The 19,101-nt window shown below is 37.2% G+C and overlaps 1 protein-coding gene across 8 annotated transcripts in view; it reads left to right on the forward strand.

The window, feature by feature from the left end:
- KDM6A (lysine demethylase 6A) overlaps window positions 1-19,101 on the forward strand; it is a 207,304-nt gene that overhangs the window by 145,329 nt on the left and 42,874 nt on the right. The window contains exons 9-17 of one of the 8 annotated variants that reach the window (XM_043570227.1): window positions 1,395-1,488; window positions 4,220-4,346; window positions 9,713-9,811; window positions 9,943-10,162; window positions 10,722-10,856; window positions 11,307-11,462; window positions 12,024-12,119; window positions 13,315-13,416; window positions 14,091-14,486. In XM_043570227.1, the coding sequence (XP_043426162.1) occupies window positions 1,395-1,488; window positions 4,220-4,346; window positions 9,713-9,811; window positions 9,943-10,162; window positions 10,722-10,856; window positions 11,307-11,462; window positions 12,024-12,119; window positions 13,315-13,416; window positions 14,091-14,486 (1,425 nt within the window). The remainder of the gene's footprint in view (window positions 1-1,394; window positions 1,489-4,219; window positions 4,347-9,712; window positions 9,812-9,942; window positions 10,163-10,721; window positions 10,857-11,306; window positions 11,463-12,023; window positions 12,120-13,314; window positions 13,417-14,090; window positions 14,487-19,101) is intronic. The other 7 variants (XM_043570230.1, XM_043570228.1, XM_043570229.1 and 4 more) reach the window with 7 other exon arrangements.

Consider the following 19,101-nt stretch of genomic DNA (forward strand, 5'->3'; position numbering starts at 1 on the left):
CATAAGTTCTTTACAGTCTCAAGGACATATTCCTGCCAGTATATGATTTGAGGTAGAAATCCAACTTTGATTCTCAGTAATGATGCAACCAAATTTTCAAGTGTGTCGTGTTTTGTTTTGTTTTTATTATTAGTGTTTGGAAATATGTTTTAGCATACCATTGGAAGGAATTGACCTGAATAACTTGGTCCTTATCTTGTATTAATTGTCTAAATGACTTTTTGAGATCAGATTAATATTTAGGGGGAACTAATTTAACTGATGAATAAAAGTTTATGTAATAACTTCTGTTAATCTCAGTGGCCAATTCTTTCAGATCTTTCCTGTGTTGACGTACTGTATTCATGTAGTTCCTTATTTGTTTCCGTACTTCTTTGCTTATCTCATTTAATCTTTAGAACAACTCCAGATAGAAAGATTAGGTATTAACTCTGTTTTATGGATGTTGAATCTTTGTTTAAGTGATTTGCCTGAGGCTCCAACACCTGGTTTCGGATTTCTACCTCCTCCGTGTTTTTTTGTTTTTTGTTTTTTTGTTTTTTGTTTTTTTTTGAGAAGCATTTGTTTGCTCAGGCAGCCATGTACTATTGCTGATAATGAATAATAGCCACTTCAATTCATTGTTCTGCTGAGTATGTTTTAAAGGTAATATTTATGAGATTTTCTTTTATTGGCTTATCCCTTTTTTCCTCCCTCCCCTTTTTCTTGGAGGAGTTGTCTTAAGCTTTATGACAGTAGTAGTAATGGGTTTTAGTCACACACATACTTTTTGAGGAGAGGAGTGTGCATAAATGGTTTTATTTAGAAATTTGCCAATAGAACCTTAAATGTTGTGAACATTGTTAGACCATGAGAGGTTTGGTATCTTTAAAGCCATACGTATTATAAATTTTTTCATAGGCTATATACCAGTAACTATCCTTTCAACTTAGATTTTAACCGCTTTTGCACTTAGATTTTTTAAAGCACTCTTGGCATATGTTCTGTTTCTGTTAAGTTGCTTGGGAACTTGGTGTTTCTAGGCAGATCATAACACTGGGAGGTAGAGTACTTCTCTAGCTTCATCAGTGTTCCTAAATAAAGTTGAAATTATTTGTTATTGAATAAGTTGAGATTATTTTAACAATTGGGATTTGGCAGATTCTTAAAAGGGCCTATTTTAATACTTTATTGTATCGAGTGTTTTACTGGTGTTAATTGCTCTGAAACATGGCCTGTCCACAACTGTCTGGTGTAAAAGGAACGCTCAGTAATGGAAGTAGCCTTTTTTCTTTCGGTTGGCTTAAGAAATATGCTAAAGTATCAGTATTATGTAGTAAATCTTAATATATGAGCAAATTCTTTAAAGATAATGCTTTTATTTTTCTTTGAATCCCTTTTTTTCTGCTTTTTAGAGGAAGTATCATTCTGCAAAGGAAGCTTATGAACAACTTTTGCAGACGGAAAACCTTTCTGCACAAGTAAAGGCAACTGTCTTACAACAGTTAGGTATGTAATAATGGTGTACTATAAATATTTCTCTTTATGATTTTTCCATGTCAGAGATGGCAGATATGTGGCTCATGTATTCTATTCTCTTTTCCTTCCTTTACCCAGAGTTGATAGAATTAGCTCGAACCCAGCATATTTCCCCTTTCAGCCAAGCATTGTCCATCTCACGGTCCATCTCATTACGGTTCTTCAGTGCAGTTGGTCCTTTTAAATTCTTAGAATTATTCTCTAGTACTTAACCCATGGGTGAGGGGGATTGAGTACTTCCCTTGTGCCAGATATGCTTAGCACTGAATGAAGTTAAGTGATTTGTGTAAAGTCACTTAGTGGTTGGTGAGCTTGCTTTCTTAGCCCTATCAAGAATATTAACTAAAACATTTCATCGAAAAGTTGTGCAACATCTAATGGTATAGTTTTTGTACACATGTAATTCTTTTCTGATGTTGAAGAAATGTAGCCATTTGGATGACACATTAGTGTCACTCTGACCAGGAAGATAGTGATTGAGTTCTCCACGTTTAATTTTGTTGCTTAGTTATTGGGTCATGTTTCTTATCTGTATATGGTGTTTGGGTCCCCCCCTCCCCCTAGCTTTTGTTTATTTGTTTTTGGTCTGGGCAAATAATTTATTCTTAATTTTTAACCAACATTGTAGTAATATGAATGTTTTCATAATGTGACTATTTTTACATAATTTTAAAATTACTTAAGCCTAGATTTTATCATTGATCTTCATGATATTGATATGTATCATATGATTAATTATATAAAATAAACACATTACCTTAGTATAAAACTTTTGTTTCTAGGTTTGTTTTTAATTTAATCTCTGGTTAGAATTTTACTTGTGTTATCCATACTTTTAAGAATTATAGAAGTATTTGAATATTTGTTTTTAATAAGTTTACAGACCGTGTTTGAGTAGTGTGAATTCATATCTTCAAATTAAAACAAGTTTATTAGTATAGTAAAGAAAGATTTTGTGCAGTTCTTAAGTAAAAAGAACAAAGTGATGCCTTTATCATAAGACAGCTTACTCATTCAGCTAATACTTGAATATGAGCTGTTTTGTTAATCCACACTATTTATAATCAAGTTTTTGTGCATTTCAGCTGCAGTGAGGAATGTGTCAATAGTAAAAATGCATACACCTTTTAAATTTAAGACATAGATTGAAATAGTTTTGGTCTAGTTACGTGTGAATCACTTGTCCTCTTTGGCATTGGCTTACCATATTTCGAAGTATAGAAGTATAATAAACTTTTCGTGCTTTGAAAGGAAAAACACTTCTCCTAATTAAGTCTAATTTATGCCTGTGTATCAATCCTTCCTACTTGCTTGTCACTGCTGCTTCAGCAGCTCCTTTTAGAGCCTGTTTCTCTAGGTTCCATTCTTACTAGTAATAGCAGGAGGTAAGAGGAACAGATGAATAAATGTAAATGTGTTATTGACATGTATTTCTGTAAAACATTAGTAACGCAGTCTGAAATATATTTTGGAGCACAGCAACTATATTAAATGTCAGAAAATGAGGGTCCTTATTTGTTATATATAATATGGACTATACACAAAGAACAACGCTGATTTTTATGCACTTGAAATGATCCACAGCTGAAATATGACTTCCCCAGCAAATCAAATCAAATTATTCCTGTGTTGTCTTAAAAGTTTTAGAATACAGTATTGCATGATCCAATCTTTTGATAGCTTATATAACTATTATTTAATAAAAATTGTGCATATTTAAGGTGTACAACATGATGTTTTGGTACATCATGAAATGATTAGTATTGTCGAGCTAATCAACATATCCATCTCTGCACATAGTTACTATTTGTGTGTGGTGGGAGCACCTAAAACCTACTCTCTTAGCAAATTTCTATTAATATATTAGAGTATTATTAACCATAGTCATTCTGCTATGCATTACTCTCTAGACTTACTCCTGCTACATAACTGTAACTTGTACCCTTGGACCAGTTTCTCCCCATTTCCCCTACCTCCCCATTCCTGGTAACCATCGGTCCACTGTCTGCTTCTAGATATTCAACTTTTTGAGATTCTACATATAATTGAGATTCTGCACAATCTGTATTTATTGATTAAACATTTGTGGTACCCATTTTAAACCATTTTTATTTGCACCATTTGAATATACTTAGACTTCAGTTTTATTTTTAAATAATTGTCAAATGCTATACAGTTTTTATTTTAGATAAGTTGTTAATATATGTGACCATTGCCAGTGAGATAGGGTTGTATGTGGGTGTTGTACTCTGAGCTATCATTGATTAAATCATCTTATATGTACTCCTTGGAAATAAACAATGGGTTAATAGACTGTCTTGGAGAGTCTTAAAATGCACATAAAATTTTACATGGAACAGTGAATTTTTATATTCTTTGTTTCATAACTTGGAATTTTTTCAAACACCAAAATTAGAAAAGAAGAACTGTAGTTTGTAATCTAAGTGTTAAGTCAGTACTTAAAATCGTTTTGGTTTCTCTGGAATAAAGTTCTTTATAGGTTTGACTGTACCTTCCTGTGAGAAACAGACTTCCTTATGGTCAGAATTGGCAGTTCTAAATTTTGGGAATGTGTGTGCCGAACTAAATGAATAAATTGACTGAAAAAAAAATTTTTACTTATGTGTTTTCTGTTTGGTATTCTTAAAAACTGAAGAACGATTAAGTCATCTATGTAAATATTTTTAATCATTTACTGTAGGTTGGATGCATCACACTGTGGATCTTCTGGGAGATAAAGCCACCAAGGAAAGCTATGCTATTCAGTATCTCCAAAAGTCCTTGGAAGCAGATCCTAATTCTGGCCAGTCGTGGTATTTCCTCGGAAGGTGAGACTTAGCAGACACTTACACTATGCTTTTGTTTATTCCAGCTAAGAGATTGGAATTATGAGCTATATAATTTTGTTTATATTTATATTTGTTTGTTTATATTTATAACTTGATTAGTGTCTTTTCCTTTTTAAATATATTGTCGCAAAGATTTCTGGAAAGTTAAAGCTTCTGAATGTGATAGTTTTTCTCAGCATAATCTGGTCAGCCAGGACATTTCTTATTTTGCTTGTTGGATTTTCATTTGACTTGAATCATTGCTGGCTTTTAAAGACTTATCAGATAGTAATTCTTCATCCTAGTATTTAAATGCCTTCCTTCTGATTTCTGTTATTTTTTTTTATATGTCTGTGGAACAGAACCGAATTAATTTTTCATTCTTCCTGGTGACCACCAGTAGCCAGTGGAACCTTGCTATTTGTAATTTTGATTAATGATATATACATTAGAATGGACATATTTGATTAATAGTAGGTCTCAAATCAGTTCTACTTGAAATCTCACAGGGAGAAAGTGGATACATTATTATTGGATCTGTTGGAAAGGAGAAGTAACATGTAATGAAAATAGTGTTCTGCAAGTCTGTAAACTTTTCTCTGTACTTTAAATGCCTAAATTGTGCTCACTGATTATCTAAAATATACCTTATGTATGTGTATCTGATAGATTATATTTTGGGGACATTATTAGATCGTCTTTTGGTTCCTAACTGGTTTTAGCTTTTACGGTGTGGTGGAAAGATCAGTGTACTAGCAGCTGGGAGACTTGGATTTAGGTCTTGGCTAGGCTACTGTTTGTAGATCCTGGGTGATACAGTTAAACTTTTTGATGCTTCAGTTTTCTTTTAACCTTTTAAATAAGAGGATTATATTAGATCAGTGGTTTTCATTGGGGGCCTATTTTGTCCCATAGGGGACATTTTATAACGTCTGGAGATACTTGGTTATATCACAACCGTGGGGAGCACTGCAAGCATCTAGTGGGATAGCCTCTACGACAAAAGATTACCTGACCCAAAATGTCAGTAGTGCCGAGGTTGAGAAACTCTGGTTATGGATTATCTGTTAGGTATCTTCTCACCCTAAAGGTTTCGATTTTATGATTTCTTTTGAAATTATCCTATTTTGTTTTAATTTTAAGCTGTTTGAGTGAATTTGCCATGTAATCCCATTAAGTTTTAGTATTTTGTATGGTTTCATTTTTCCTTTAAATTTAGTAAAGTGTGTTTGTATGAGATGGAGTAGTACTAAGATTTTTTAAGAAAGATGTTTGATTAGTCATTAATAATGTACAACAAGAGTTGGCTGGGAAAGTACCTATTTTTAGCAGAAATTTTCTAATACCTTCCAAGTCCTAGAAAATCATCTAATTTGGGTTGCTCCCTAAAAAGCTTGAGAGTCCAAACTTTGTTTTTCTCTTTCACTGAATGAAGATATTTGGGGGCAGAGACTGGAACCTACCATCTTTGTATACTGTCGACTAGCAGAGTGGCTATTGAGTGAATGCAGTAAATGAACTAAACTGAACACCATTTGCTTTTCGAGCTAACACCATTGCTGCTGTTTAGTGTTGCACAGTGGGATGCTTCATACAGGGACTGGAAAGGAGATGGAGTACTGGGAAGTAGGGACTGCCTAGACTTTGTCTCTAGTGTTAACGTTTACATATGAAAATTTCTTTTTATACAGGTTAAAAGGCATGTGTAGTAGCAATTATTTTCATTTTGACCTAAGATGAAGAATAGTAGCGGCTCAGTCAGTTAAGCGTCCGACTTTGGCTCGGGTCATGATCTCGTGGTTCATGAGTTTGAGCCCCTTGTCGGGCTCTGTGCTGACAGCTCAGAGCCTGGAGCCTGCTTTGGATATTCTCTCTCTCTCTCTCTCTCTCTCTCTCTCTCTCTCTCTCAAAAATGAATAAACATTAAAAAAAATTTTTTTTAAGTTCTTAAAGCTCTGAATAAAGACCTCAGGTGTCAGTAAGCAACTTTGGGATTTGATGACCCTAATATTCTACGGCTTTTTATTACTTATGTTCACATTCAGATCTGTGTTGAAGATGTCCTTTGGCATGTGTGTATCATAATAAAGGTGTAATGTGGTAATGCTCTCATAGTAGTACTAATCATTGACAGTATTATCACAGAACTATAGAATGTTAGAGCTAGGAGGGACCAGGGAGGTCACCTGCTTCACTCTGTAAACGCTGTTATTTTACAGATGTAGAAATAGAGTTCAGAGGAGTGAAATGGTTTATCTAAGGTTACAGTCACACAGGTAACTAAATCAGAACAGGAACTAGAGCCTAGGTTCACATATTGCTTTTTCAAAGACACAGGGCTGTCTCAGGGGCACTTAGTTAAGTTTTGCTAGAGGAAAAGTGGTTGGTGGTTGGACTGGGACATCTATAGTTGGGCACATTGGTTTTCTACTTTTCACTTTGTAGGAATGGAATGTGAAAACATGAGTTTTGGGAATTACTGCTTATTCCTCCCAGTGGTTAGGTAAATTTGTCTATAAATCCTGAGATTTGGCTTTGATTTAACAACAACAAACAGAACGTGTTTTCTACTATCTGTTAAGGATTCCCTTTCTTTGTGGTGTCTGTCCCTACATGGCGTTGTTCATAACTTCTCCTGAAGTTATTAACAAACTTTGTGGAAGTTTGCGGGTGCTCTCTGACATTGCCTTCTCTCAGTCACTGACATTTCTTATTACCCAATCCACAAGATTAGTTATCCTTAGGCTTATTTTAACGTCTCCCTTGTAGGTGTCCTATATATATATATTTTTAACATTTATTCATTTTTCGAGAGACAGAGCGTGAGTGGGGGAGGGGGAGAGAGAGAGGGAGAGAGGGAGAGGGAGGGAGACAGAATCCGGAGCAGGCTCCAGGCTCCGAGCTGTCAGCACAGAGCCCGACATGGGGCTCAAACTCACGGACGGCGAGATCATGACCTGAGCTGAAGTCGGTCGCCCAACCGACTGAGCCGCCCAGGTGGCCCAGGTGTCCTGTATTCTTAAACCCTCTCTTCTATATGGATGAATTCCAAATCTAGATTTCTACATTTCGAGGTATTAAATTTCAGGACCACATCTCTTACTCTTTACCTAACATTATCTATTTTAGTGTTCTCATCTCACGTCAAAGTAAGCATATTTCAAAGCTCATTCATCATATTCTTTTCCAAACCAGCTCTTCTTTTATTTTTGTCAATGATGTCACCATTTCTTTTTTAACTCTCTTTGATCAGGCTTAAAAACTAAGTTATAAGCCCCTGCTATGAATATCTAATCAGTCAGTCACAAAAGTCCTTATATCTTTTGGTTTACTATATTTCTCCCTTCTTTTTCTTTCTTTCCATTTTCGTTATTTTCACCCCAATTTTGGCCTGTTCCAAACCAGTGAGTATAGCTGCCTTTTTTACTGTCCATAATTTATTTTTCTTTCAGTTTATCTCTACACATTGCTAGCAGATTACTATTCCTATAAAGTGCTTTCATGGTGCCATTTCCCTTGTTAGAAGAACAAAAACTTCAGGGTAACCTCGGGCTGGATTTATAATTCTCTACTATTTGTGCTATCTTATGTACATTAAGTTTTGGTTATACTGCCTAAACAACATTTAAAAAAATTTTTTTTAATGTTTATTTATTTTTGAGACAGAGAGAGTATGAGCAAGGGAGGGGCAGAGAGAGGGAGACACAGAATCTGAAATCTGAAGCAGGCTCCAGGCTCTGAGCTGTCAGCACACAGCCCGACGCGGGGCTCAAACCCATGAACCGTGAGATCATGACCTGAGCCAAAGTCGGATGCTTAACCGACTGAACCACCCAGGCACCCCACAAACAACATTTTAAAATGCCCTCTTTCATCTTCTCTGTCTGAATCAGGCGTTCCCAGACTTCTGGATTGCAGGAATCAGCAAAATTTCAAAGAATAATTATGAGGATCTAAATATTTAATTTGGGCAAGTGAAAACATTTAAGATATTTTTGCCATTTAGTCAGCCAGTAGTATTTCAAAATAAGTCAGTTACAGTATAAGTATTAATTAGTTTAATGGAATATTTATATATGTAAGTATATGTTGCTGTGTTTCTATTTTATTTTCATGGCCATAAATTGCTTTATACTGGCTGATAATTGGGAATCACTGATCTAAACAACATGCCTCTATACTTATTTTAAATTCCTTAGTGTTATCCTTCCTTTTTTGCTTTTCCTAAATCCTGTAGTGTGTATTGTGGTGTCTTCTACCCTAAATTCTCAGACCAGAGAATTGCCTGTGACAGACATTCGATATGGCATCATGACATTTGTAATATGTCTTCAGTCCTCAACTAAATTGTAAGCTCCATGAAGACAGACAGGGACTGGGTTTTGTCTTTTCTTTTTTCCTTAGTGCCAAGCACTAAGAAGATAATTTCTGTATTTATAGTTTCAGCTGCTGTTCTGTGTATCCATCAGGTGTATCTGCATTAAGAAGATAACAGGTTCCTCTCTCTCTCTCAAAAAAAAAAAATAAATGTTAAAAAAAAAATTACAAAGTGGGGTGGGGGGGGGGTGCCAGGGTGACTCAGTCAGTTAAGTGTTTGACTTCAGCTCAGGTCATGATCTTGCAGTCCGTGAGTTTGAGCCCTGCATTGGGCTCTGCGCTGACAGCTCAGAGCCTGCAGCCTGCTTCAGATTCTGTGTCTCCCTTTGTCTCTGTCCCTCCCCTGCTTGCACTCTGTCTCTCTGTCTCTCTGTCTCTCTCTCAAAAAACATAAATAAACATTAAAAAAAATTACAAAAAAACCACAGGTCCTTGAAACTTTAATCAGACCTTGCTACCCTTACATGTCATGAAATACCGCACTCACCTTATTATACTGTTTTTGATAGTTAGCTTGATATTGCCTGCATCTTAATGTTTGTATTTTTTACAAATTACAGAATGGTTGACCTCATGGTCATTACTTAGGAAAGTAGAATTGAAATCAGATTCGTCCAGTCTTACCAGAATAGAATGGTTTTCTTGGTTTTTTTAAGTCTATATTCTTTATATAAGTGGCATGGCAAGTGCATGTGTGAGCGCGCATGCGCGCTTTCAACTCTCAATATAATACTGAAGTAATACGGCCTTTAATTACTTTAATATTGTTCATTAATGTATCATGCTTTAGCACTTACCAGATAGACTATAGTATAGTTTATTGAATGGTTAATTATAATGTACATTATAATTTTATACACACACACACATTCACAGAAATATGTTAGCTCATTCAGAATTTTAATTTGCTTTGATATATGTAGTCCATTTTTCAGCAGATTAATCAGTATTAATGCAATTGTCTGGATTTTTTTTCCCTCCCCTCTCAGGTGCTATTCAAGTATTGGGAAAGTTCAGGATGCCTTTATATCTTACAGGCAGTCTATTGATAAATCAGAAGCAAGTGCAGATACATGGTGTTCAATAGGGTAAGACTTTATATAAAAATAATGGTATTATACTCGATACATGACAGTTACATATCACATATAATATACTTGGTGAGGCTGAGTAGTTCTTCTTAGTTGACCTCTTGTTTGTCCTTAATTTTTCTTTCTAGCGTGCTATATCAGCAGCAAAATCAGCCTATGGATGCTTTACAGGCTTATATTTGTGCTGTACAATTGGACCATGGCCATGCTGCAGCCTGGATGGACCTAGGCACACTCTACGAATCCTGCAACCAGCCTCAGGATGCCATTAAATGCTACTTAAATGCAACCAGAAGCAAAAGTTGTAGTAATACCTCTGCACTTGCAGCACGAATTAAGTATTTACAGGTAAAACTTTTAAATAGCAGTTTTTTAAAGACACATGTTTCCCCATGACACTCAGGCAGGAGGCGGGTGGCTGGAAAGTTTGTCTAGTTGTGTTTTGCTGTCTATAATTTGTTTCCATATTTTGTAAACATACCATAGCTTGTAATATTATTTTACTTTTCATTTTAAGTAAGAGATGCAGTATTTTAAAAGATGCTCTTTTGCACATTTACTGTTGATGTATATTAATTTACATAATTTTTTTCTACGTACTGTCTACATTTTTAAGTTGTCATAGCATTTTAGAGAAAAGAACACAAACACTGTCTTTCACTCTTGCTTGGAGTTTCATGAGAAGACAGCTATGAGAACTTTGAAAACAGAGCTCAGCTTTGTTTGAATTCTCACAAAGGTCTATATTCTGGTTACCCTCTTTATACTTAGTATCTTTCTGAAACCCCAAATTAAGAATCTATTTTCTTTTAAAAACAATTAGTTATAGCATTTAGGAAGATTTAGTGGACTTGCTCTTACTCAAGTAGGCTTGTGTTAAATTTGCTTTTTACATAATTTTTCCTAGGCTCAGTTGTGTAACCTTCCACAAGGTAGTCTACAGAATAAAACTAAATTACTTCCTAGTATTGAGGAGGCGTGGAGCCTACCAATCCCCGCAGAGCTTACCTCCAGGCAGGGTGCCATGAACACAGCACAGCAGGTGAGAAGTTGGGTTATGTTCTGCAGGTACCCAGCTTTAAGGGTTCTTTTCAATCTGTAGTGGTCAAGCGTATTTTACTAAGTACAGGAGCCTTTTATTAATGGAAAAGCCTTTGGATTTAATTGTGAAGGGAATCTAGATCGAAATAAAACTCCCTCTGATATGGGAAGAAATTTTGGGGTGCCAATTTAGAACCTTTGTGCATTTTCATGATTTTGAAGGAGATTTCTTAAAATGATGCCGCAGTGGTTTGTTTAATTTTTAAAGCAGTTTTTCAAAGGAAGGTACACATTCCTCCATTGATGATCATTTGATTTTGATTTTCAATAATTGCCATCAGCGATGTCCACATAGCTTTGAAAAGTATGCAGTTTGTAAAGTTTTATAATTTGAAGGAATGAACTAAGAATATATAGAACCCTATTTTTGTCTTCCTTCTGTGATTCTTAGGCATGTAAACCTCATCATGCAAATACTGAACCTGTATTAGGCCTCAGTCAAACACCAATTTCACAGCAGTCCTTGCCACTACACATGATTCCTTCTAGCCAAGTAGATGACCTGTCCAGTCCTGCCAAGAGGAAAAGAACATCTAGTCCAACAAAGGTATATATTTTAGAGAAATAGAAAATCCCAGTCCAAAAGGAATCTCCCAACTGCCCTGAACTTGTGCAGTTTGAATATCTCCTGTCCTTTATTTTAAATCTGTGGACATCAAAAGAGTGAAAGGTTTGAGTTTTTCCATCCCAAATTCTTAGCATCCTATTAAATACAAAACGTAGGGCTAAATTTGCATTCATCAAGTCATTTTATTCATCTCCCTGCCGTTAAGATCTCAACACACTTTTCATCATCACTTTCTACTGACATTGAGATAAATTTATTATTGGATCTAGTGGACAGTGTGGTGTTTAGGTTAGCCGTTTGGGCCATAGTTTAGGGGTGGGCTTTTTCGGGTGGTTGATTAAAGAATCAGTATTTTTTTTTAATTTATGATTTCCCAAATTTATTATGCATGTAAAATTATTTTTAAAAGAATTTAATGTCATAACATTTTTTATATGTAAATATTCCAATTCATAGTCATTTGGCCTTCATGAGTCATTCTTGTGAACTCTGTGGATTTAACCAAATATTCTTTAATTTTTTTTTATCGATTTTCCTCAGAATACTTCTGATAATTGGAGTAGTGGCCATGCAGTGTCACATCCTCCAGTACAGCAACAAGCTCATTCGTGGTGTTTGACACCACAGAAATTACAGGTATGTAAGAGAATGCTTTTGACAGATTGTTTTTCCTCTTGCAAAGGAGTAGAAGAAGTAAGCTTTACAATTTTAAGTATTAATTCAGTCAATCCAGTCAAATGCACATAAGTAAAATGAACCCACGTTTGTCAGAGTAGTGGGATAATTAGTTCCTGATTTTCACCTATTTTTGGTTTTATTTTTAAACAGGCAACGTTCACATAGTTCCAAGTGCATCTGTATGGTTATAGGCTCCACAGGGCAAATTCCTACCCACTTAGCTTTTAGCTCCTGCCCGTATCCGCTTAGTTCTCCCTCTAACAGCTAGCCAGTGTTACCAGTTTACCTGTCTTCCCTGAGATATGTTCAGGCTTGCACAAGCAACCATGCGTCCTCCTCCTCTCACGCGTTACTCATTTTCTCCTTTTTTATACAAATGGTAGAATGCTCCGCCTATTGATTGTTAACAATGTATTTCACAGGCCTTTCCTTGTCAGGATGTAAAGAGCTTCTTTTTGTTTTATGGCCACAGCGTATTTCTTTTTTTTTTTTTTTTTTTTTTTTTTTAATTTTCTAATGTTCATTTATTTTTGAGAGACAGAGACACAGCATGAGCGGGGAAGGGGCAGAGAGAGAGGGAGACACAGAATCCGAAGCAGCCTCCAGGCTCTGAGCGCTCAGCGCAGAGCCCGATGTGGGGCTGGAACTCACGGACCGTGAGATCATGACCTGAGCCGAAGTCGGCGCTTCACTGACCGAGCCACCCAGGCGCCCCCGCCATAGCATATTTCTTCCGTAGATGCACACCTTCAGCAGAGCACTGATTTTAGGTAGTCAGGCTGTCTTCACACTTTTCCTGTTCCAAACAGTGATGCTTTGAGTGTACTTGTCCTAATGCATTGTAAGTGTAAAGAACTTTCTGTGTGAATACTGAAAAATAGAGTATTAATGAGTAAAATTTTATGCCCAGTTGTCTCAAATACCACATTACAGTAAACTTCTTTTGATGCATGTTTATTTCTTAATTTCTCAAACTTCTTAAAGGACTTCATCTCAGGGTTAGTTGCTGTTGGTCAGGAATCCGTATCTTTGACTAGATAGCGGCTCCGCATTGGTCCGGTCATTTCATGACGAGGTGGCTTAGAATAGTGAGCTTGAGCTGGTTTCTTAGATATGTCTTTGACTGTATTCTCCTTTCTTCTTCTTCTTCTAGCACTTGGAACAGCTCCGTGCAAATAGAAATAACTTAAATCCAGCACAGAAACTGATGCTGGAACAGCTGGAAAGTCAGTTTGTCTTAATGCAGCAACACCAAGTGTGTATAGCATTTTTTTCCCCTAAAATTTGTTAGCGTTTTGAGTACTTTTATTGACTGAAACATTTTAGAGCATGGTCATGCCTGCTTCTTTCTACCAGTATTTGGTGGAATTTAGTAATCTTGCTTCTTAAAATACTAATAATGGACAGAGAGTTTTAGGAAAAAACAGGTATAAATTTAATTTTGAGCACAAGACTTGGTATTTTATTATTTATTTACATGCTATTTTACCGCTGTTCTGAGGGTTTATTTCTGTTATTGAATACTTAACAAGCTGCCCTAAACCGAGATGGGGTTCTTCAGGACTTGTTGAATTTGGAGGATCTGACATACAAATATAATAGAGTGTAAATTGGAGATCCTCTATTTTGTGATTGGGAAAAAGACCTGTAAATTCCACAGTTTTCTTAATTTTCAGCTGCTTTCTTTTGTCGTTACTAAAGGGATGTTTCTTAAAAATAAAACAGATTTCTGCTTTTCTGAGGAAGCTAATCTAAATATGACTGAACACAATTTCTTGTTTTTAAAAAAGTGTATATTTTTCAGCCTAGAGAAATTAAATGTTAGGGTAAAATCAGAGATTACCCGGTTATATATACTCCTTCATATTTTTGGTCCTCTACCTTATGGCCCACACAAGGAGCGTTTATTTTTCATTTGCCTTTTCACAGATGAGACAAACAGGAGTTGCACAGGTACGATCTACTGGAATTCCTAACGGGCCGACAGCTGACTCATCACTGCCTGCAAACTCCATCTCTGGCCAGCAGCCCCAGCTCGCTCTGACCAGAGTGCCTAGCGTGTCTCAGCCTGGAGTCCGCCCTGCCTGTCCTGGGCAGCCTTTGGCCAACGGACCCTTTTCTACAGGCCATGTTCCCTGTAGCACATCAAGAACGCTGGGGAGTACAGACGCTATTTTGATAGGCAATAATCACATAACGGGAAGTGGAAGTAACGGAAACGTGCCTTACCTGCAGCGAAACGCACTCACTCTACCTCATAACCGCACAAACCTGACCAGCAGCGCAGAGGAGCCGTGGAAAAACCAACTATCTAACTCCACTCAGGTAATAGAAGAGCTAGCTGCTTCGTTGGCTTCTCACATACTAGTTCTTTTTTTTTTTTTTTTTTTTTTTGGTTTCATGCATTCTGAGAGAAAAAGAAATAGAAGTTTGAGGAACTGTTTTTGTAAGCATTTTATAGTACTGTGATGTTATCAGCTATATTTTGATTGCCAACATACATACACACGTACATAAGTGTATTTTCTTTTCCGTTATAAGATTCTACACCCACACGTGCACGTACACACACACAGTCTTGGAAATTTCCACAGGATAGAGAAAATAGATCATACAGCCCCCCCAAAACTTACTGTTTTACTTAGTTCATTTCTACACATATTGCCTACCTAAGATCAGGTACTTATGCTAATATGTTTTAGGTATTCACTGTGGTGGGAGAAAAAGACCATTAAAGAAGCAGTTACCGTAAATTACTCTGAAGTGTGACTTTGGTGAAAAGTGCTGTCACTGTACCTAGGAGGGCACATAAACCAAGTTATTAGAGTTTCCAGAAATTGGAGAGTTTGGGAGGGAGAGGGCTGGTAAAGTGTGCCTACAGTATAGATTATGAAGAGGGAATGGTGAAATGTGAGGCCGAGGAAGGTAGAGAAAGTTGCCTCATTTTTTTTTTTTTCTAAGTTTATTTTTGAGAGAGAGAGAGAGCGAGCGAGAACACGAGCAGGGGAGGGGCAGAAAGAGAGGGAGACACAGAATCCGAAGCAGGCTCCAGGCTCTGAGCTGTCAGCAGAGCCCAACGCGGGGCTCGAACCCATGAACTGTGAGATCATGACCTGAGCTGAAGTCAGACACTTAACAAACCAAGCCACCCGGTGCCCTGCCTAATTTGTCTTGAAGGCAAAGTAGAACCACTGCAGTTTTCAAAATAGTAATGGATTTCATGAACATTATTTCTATCAAAGATAGATGTGCCATATTTGACTCCGTTCACTGTTAGACATACAATTTCTAAATTTTCACTTCTCAGTATTTGTGCACATCATTTTTCCTGTGTTTTGGGTTGTTTCCATGGAGCGTGTGTTTCAAAATGGAACTGAAGGGTCAAAGAGTAAGCATCCAAAAACAATGTTGCCAACACACATTGCCAAATTACTTGTACTTTTGTTAGTAAGAAATATTTGACTTATTGCTGGTTAGCCTTATGTTATTGGTAAAACCAAGATAATTTCATTCTTCAAAGACTTTTAAGTTTATTCTTGAAGTACTTTTCTTGGCGGGACCATCTTCTAGAGTGATTAATAGTTGTATTTATTCTTAAATGTTGAGCACCTCCCATGTCCATGTCCCCTTCGAGGCTCTGGGGATAAATCCGCCGACACAAGGGTATCTTAATTCATGCAGGTAAAAAGACCGTGAACAAGTAAGCATCATATAGAGAATATTAGGTAATGATATGGTGAGTTCTATGGAAACATGTATTAGGAAGGGGAGCTGGGGCGTCCTAGACATCGGTGGTAGAGGATTCACAGTTGTAAATAGGAAGGTCAGGGAAGGCTTCACGGACGATGACATTTGAATGAAGACCTGAGAGTTACAGAGTGAGCCTTGAGGGTATTTGTGATAAGAGTGTTCCAAGTCTCAGGAGCTGGAAGGAGCAATAGGCCCTAGGGTAGGAGTGTGTTTTGCATTTTTGGAGGTTAGTCAAGGTGGTGAGGATGGCTGAGCAGGGCCGGCAGAGGGTAAGAAGGGAGGTACGTATGGTCCAGCTGGCCACGCTGGCCAAGTCCCGTTCAGCCGGGTAGGCTGTTGTAAGGGTATTAGATTTTATTGTGCGTTAAATGGGAAACGGGGTTTTTGAATGGAGGAATGACATGATCTGACTTAGTTTTTAACTAGATCCTCTCTGGTACTCTGTGGATAGACTAAAGGTGGCAAAGGCAGAAATGATGTGTGTGACCGACTTGGAGATTATTGCTGTAATCGAAGTTAAGACATGGTGGTGCCAGGACCCAGAGTGGCAGCATTAGAAGTGGTCAGCTTTTGGGTTCCTTTGGAAGGCAGAGCTGGTAGGATTAGCTGGTAGAGTTGGGGTGTGAGAGGGAGGAATCAAAGCTGGCCTGGCTCAACTCGAGGGATGGATGCGTCTGGGTGAGATCCCCATGGGGTGTGAGTAGATGGAGGAAAGAACTCAAGGTGGCCTGTGAGGTGGTAGGAGATCCAGGAGGATGTGAGTGATTGCCTGGAAGCCACGTGAAGAAAGTCTTTCGAGGAGGAAAGCATGATCAAAGTGTAAATCCAGTAGTGCTTCATAGGCCTAGTAAGGTAAGGGCTGGGAACTGACCATCTGAGGTATTTGGTGACATTGCTGGGACCAGGAAACTAAGGGGCACAGGCCAGTCCACCCCACGACCATGACCTGGTTTTTGTTATTGTTTTTGTATTTACAGCCCACGAATGAAGAATGGGTTTTTTCATTTTTGAAGGGTTCTTAAAAAGAAAAATGTGTGACAGAGACTATACGGCCCACCAAGCCTAAAGTACTTGCTATGTGACACTTTATTTACAGAAAACATTTTGCTGACATTTCAGTGGACTTGGTGGGATCAGAAGCCTAATTGAGGTTGGTCTCAACATAAGTGGAAGGAGAGAACTCGAAAACAATAGATGTAGACAGTCCCAGCACTGACACTTTAAAGTCGTGTGGGCTGTGCACTGCATAGTGCCAGGGGCGATATCCCCGTAGACCGTGACGTGAAAAGGAAGGAGAGAAACAGGTGGTAGCGGAAGGGGAAGCGCGATGAAGAGTTGTTTTTTGTTTTAAATTTAAGATGGGAGAAAGCAGAAAGAAACTCAAGGCGGGTGGAAGCTCATGAGCAGGGTTCAGTAGAGAGGGAGAAATTAACGTGGGAGACAGAGGAGAGAATTGTTAAAGTAGGTGAGAAGGTGGGATGTGGGGCGGGGGGGGGGACGGTTCTGGGTCGGAGAACCTGAGATTTTTGTTAGGATGCCTGTAGTGCTGAGGTATAATTGGCAGTTAAGAAATGGGAACCTCTGTTAGGATTGTAACTTACGAATCTGTTCTTCTTAAGCACATCCAATTCCTGGTTTGCTTAGTTTTGAGATCTTCAGTGAATACTCTTCAACTCTAGTTTGGGAATTTGCTGTCTTTTAAAAACATAATTCCAGTGAAAGAGCCTTTGGTTTGCAGGCCATGAGGCCTTTGTACATGACTGAATACTGAGTGGTAGAGCGCCCCAGCCTTTGTTTCACAGGTTCTTCAAGGCCAGTGTTCGTAGAAGCTTTATAATTTAGATAATGCGGTTGGGAAAGCTGTCTAAAAAAAGGTCGTGGAACTGATTCTAGGTCAGAGGTTTCCCAAATGAGGTTGCTGCATGATCACTGTAGGTAGGGGAGTTCTGTCTCTGGTATTAATATAATTAAAGAGGCTTTTTCAATACTGTCTTCCGTAAACCTTTTTAAATATTTTCCTCAAGTTGTAATGAAACCTAGACCGTTGATAGACTTGTATGGTCTGTCTGCCTTTCAGCTTTTGATGACGAGAGGACATAGAGATCCGTATTCATTTACATTACAGTTATGAAGAGTTTATTCAAAGGTACCATTTAAGATACGAAAGTGAAATTATAGTGATCGTTCAGCAAGTACTCTAAAGAATTTATAACCTAACATATTTGATTTGTAGATAGAGATGATGTAATAAAATGGTTAGTTTCTTTTTTTACTTATCTGCATACTTTAATCAGTGTAACTTGTTAAATGATTATCTTCTGAGTAAATATTTGACAATAGATGGAATTTTGACTCAGCCACCCAGACTGTTTCTTGGATAACATTTTAAGTATTGGCATGTTTATAATATTATAGCATTTTTACTTTGTGAAAAGTTTTCATATAACTTAGAGATTTTATCTTTTAACTACTATTTTTGAAGTTTTAGCTGCCTGTTTAAGCATTTAAAACCAGATTGCATTACTTTGCATGCTCGTTGATGGGTGTCAACTTTTCACGTATCTGGTTTTTTTAGGTAGATAAGTTTCTTGAATAGAAATATACCGTTTAAGTTTTTTAGTTTTAGAAACTGGTTTCAGGGACATGCTTGCTGGTTTTAACTAGATTATTAAATGCAGCCTTTAGTATATAAATATCTTGTCATCAGCTAAATTGTTATTCCATTGTAGCTTATTACTGACTAATTAAATTTCGCCTAAAGTCAAAAAGGCTTCTAACCTTGCGGCTGAAATAATTTTCAACTCAAAGTGCAACAATCCTAAAATTTTTGCTGGGGTGGAGGGGTCCATTTGTTATTGGGAATATAAATTTAACAGTGTTGACATATAATTATGACAGTCTGTAAATCCCACACAAGGTACTCTTGTTGATGTTCTGAAATTACAGTTTGGAAATGATTAAATTACTGTTTTAGGATTCCAGTGTTACTTTAATCATTGTTGCTGAAAAATTAGCTTTTTCCTATTTAATTATTTTGTCAGTAAGATGAAATGAAAAAATTCTTCTTAAAGAAGTTTATGTGTGACACCAGGGGCAGATTTCAGGTAAAACTTCTACATCCTAGTTCCATTTATCATATTTTCATTCCATTAAATGCCCTAAATGACCTTCCTCCGGAATGAAAGCTTTT

This window comes from Prionailurus bengalensis, chromosome X (assembly GCF_016509475.1).
Source record: "Prionailurus bengalensis isolate Pbe53 chromosome X, Fcat_Pben_1.1_paternal_pri, whole genome shotgun sequence".
NCBI lineage: Eukaryota > Metazoa > Chordata > Mammalia > Carnivora > Felidae > Prionailurus > Prionailurus bengalensis.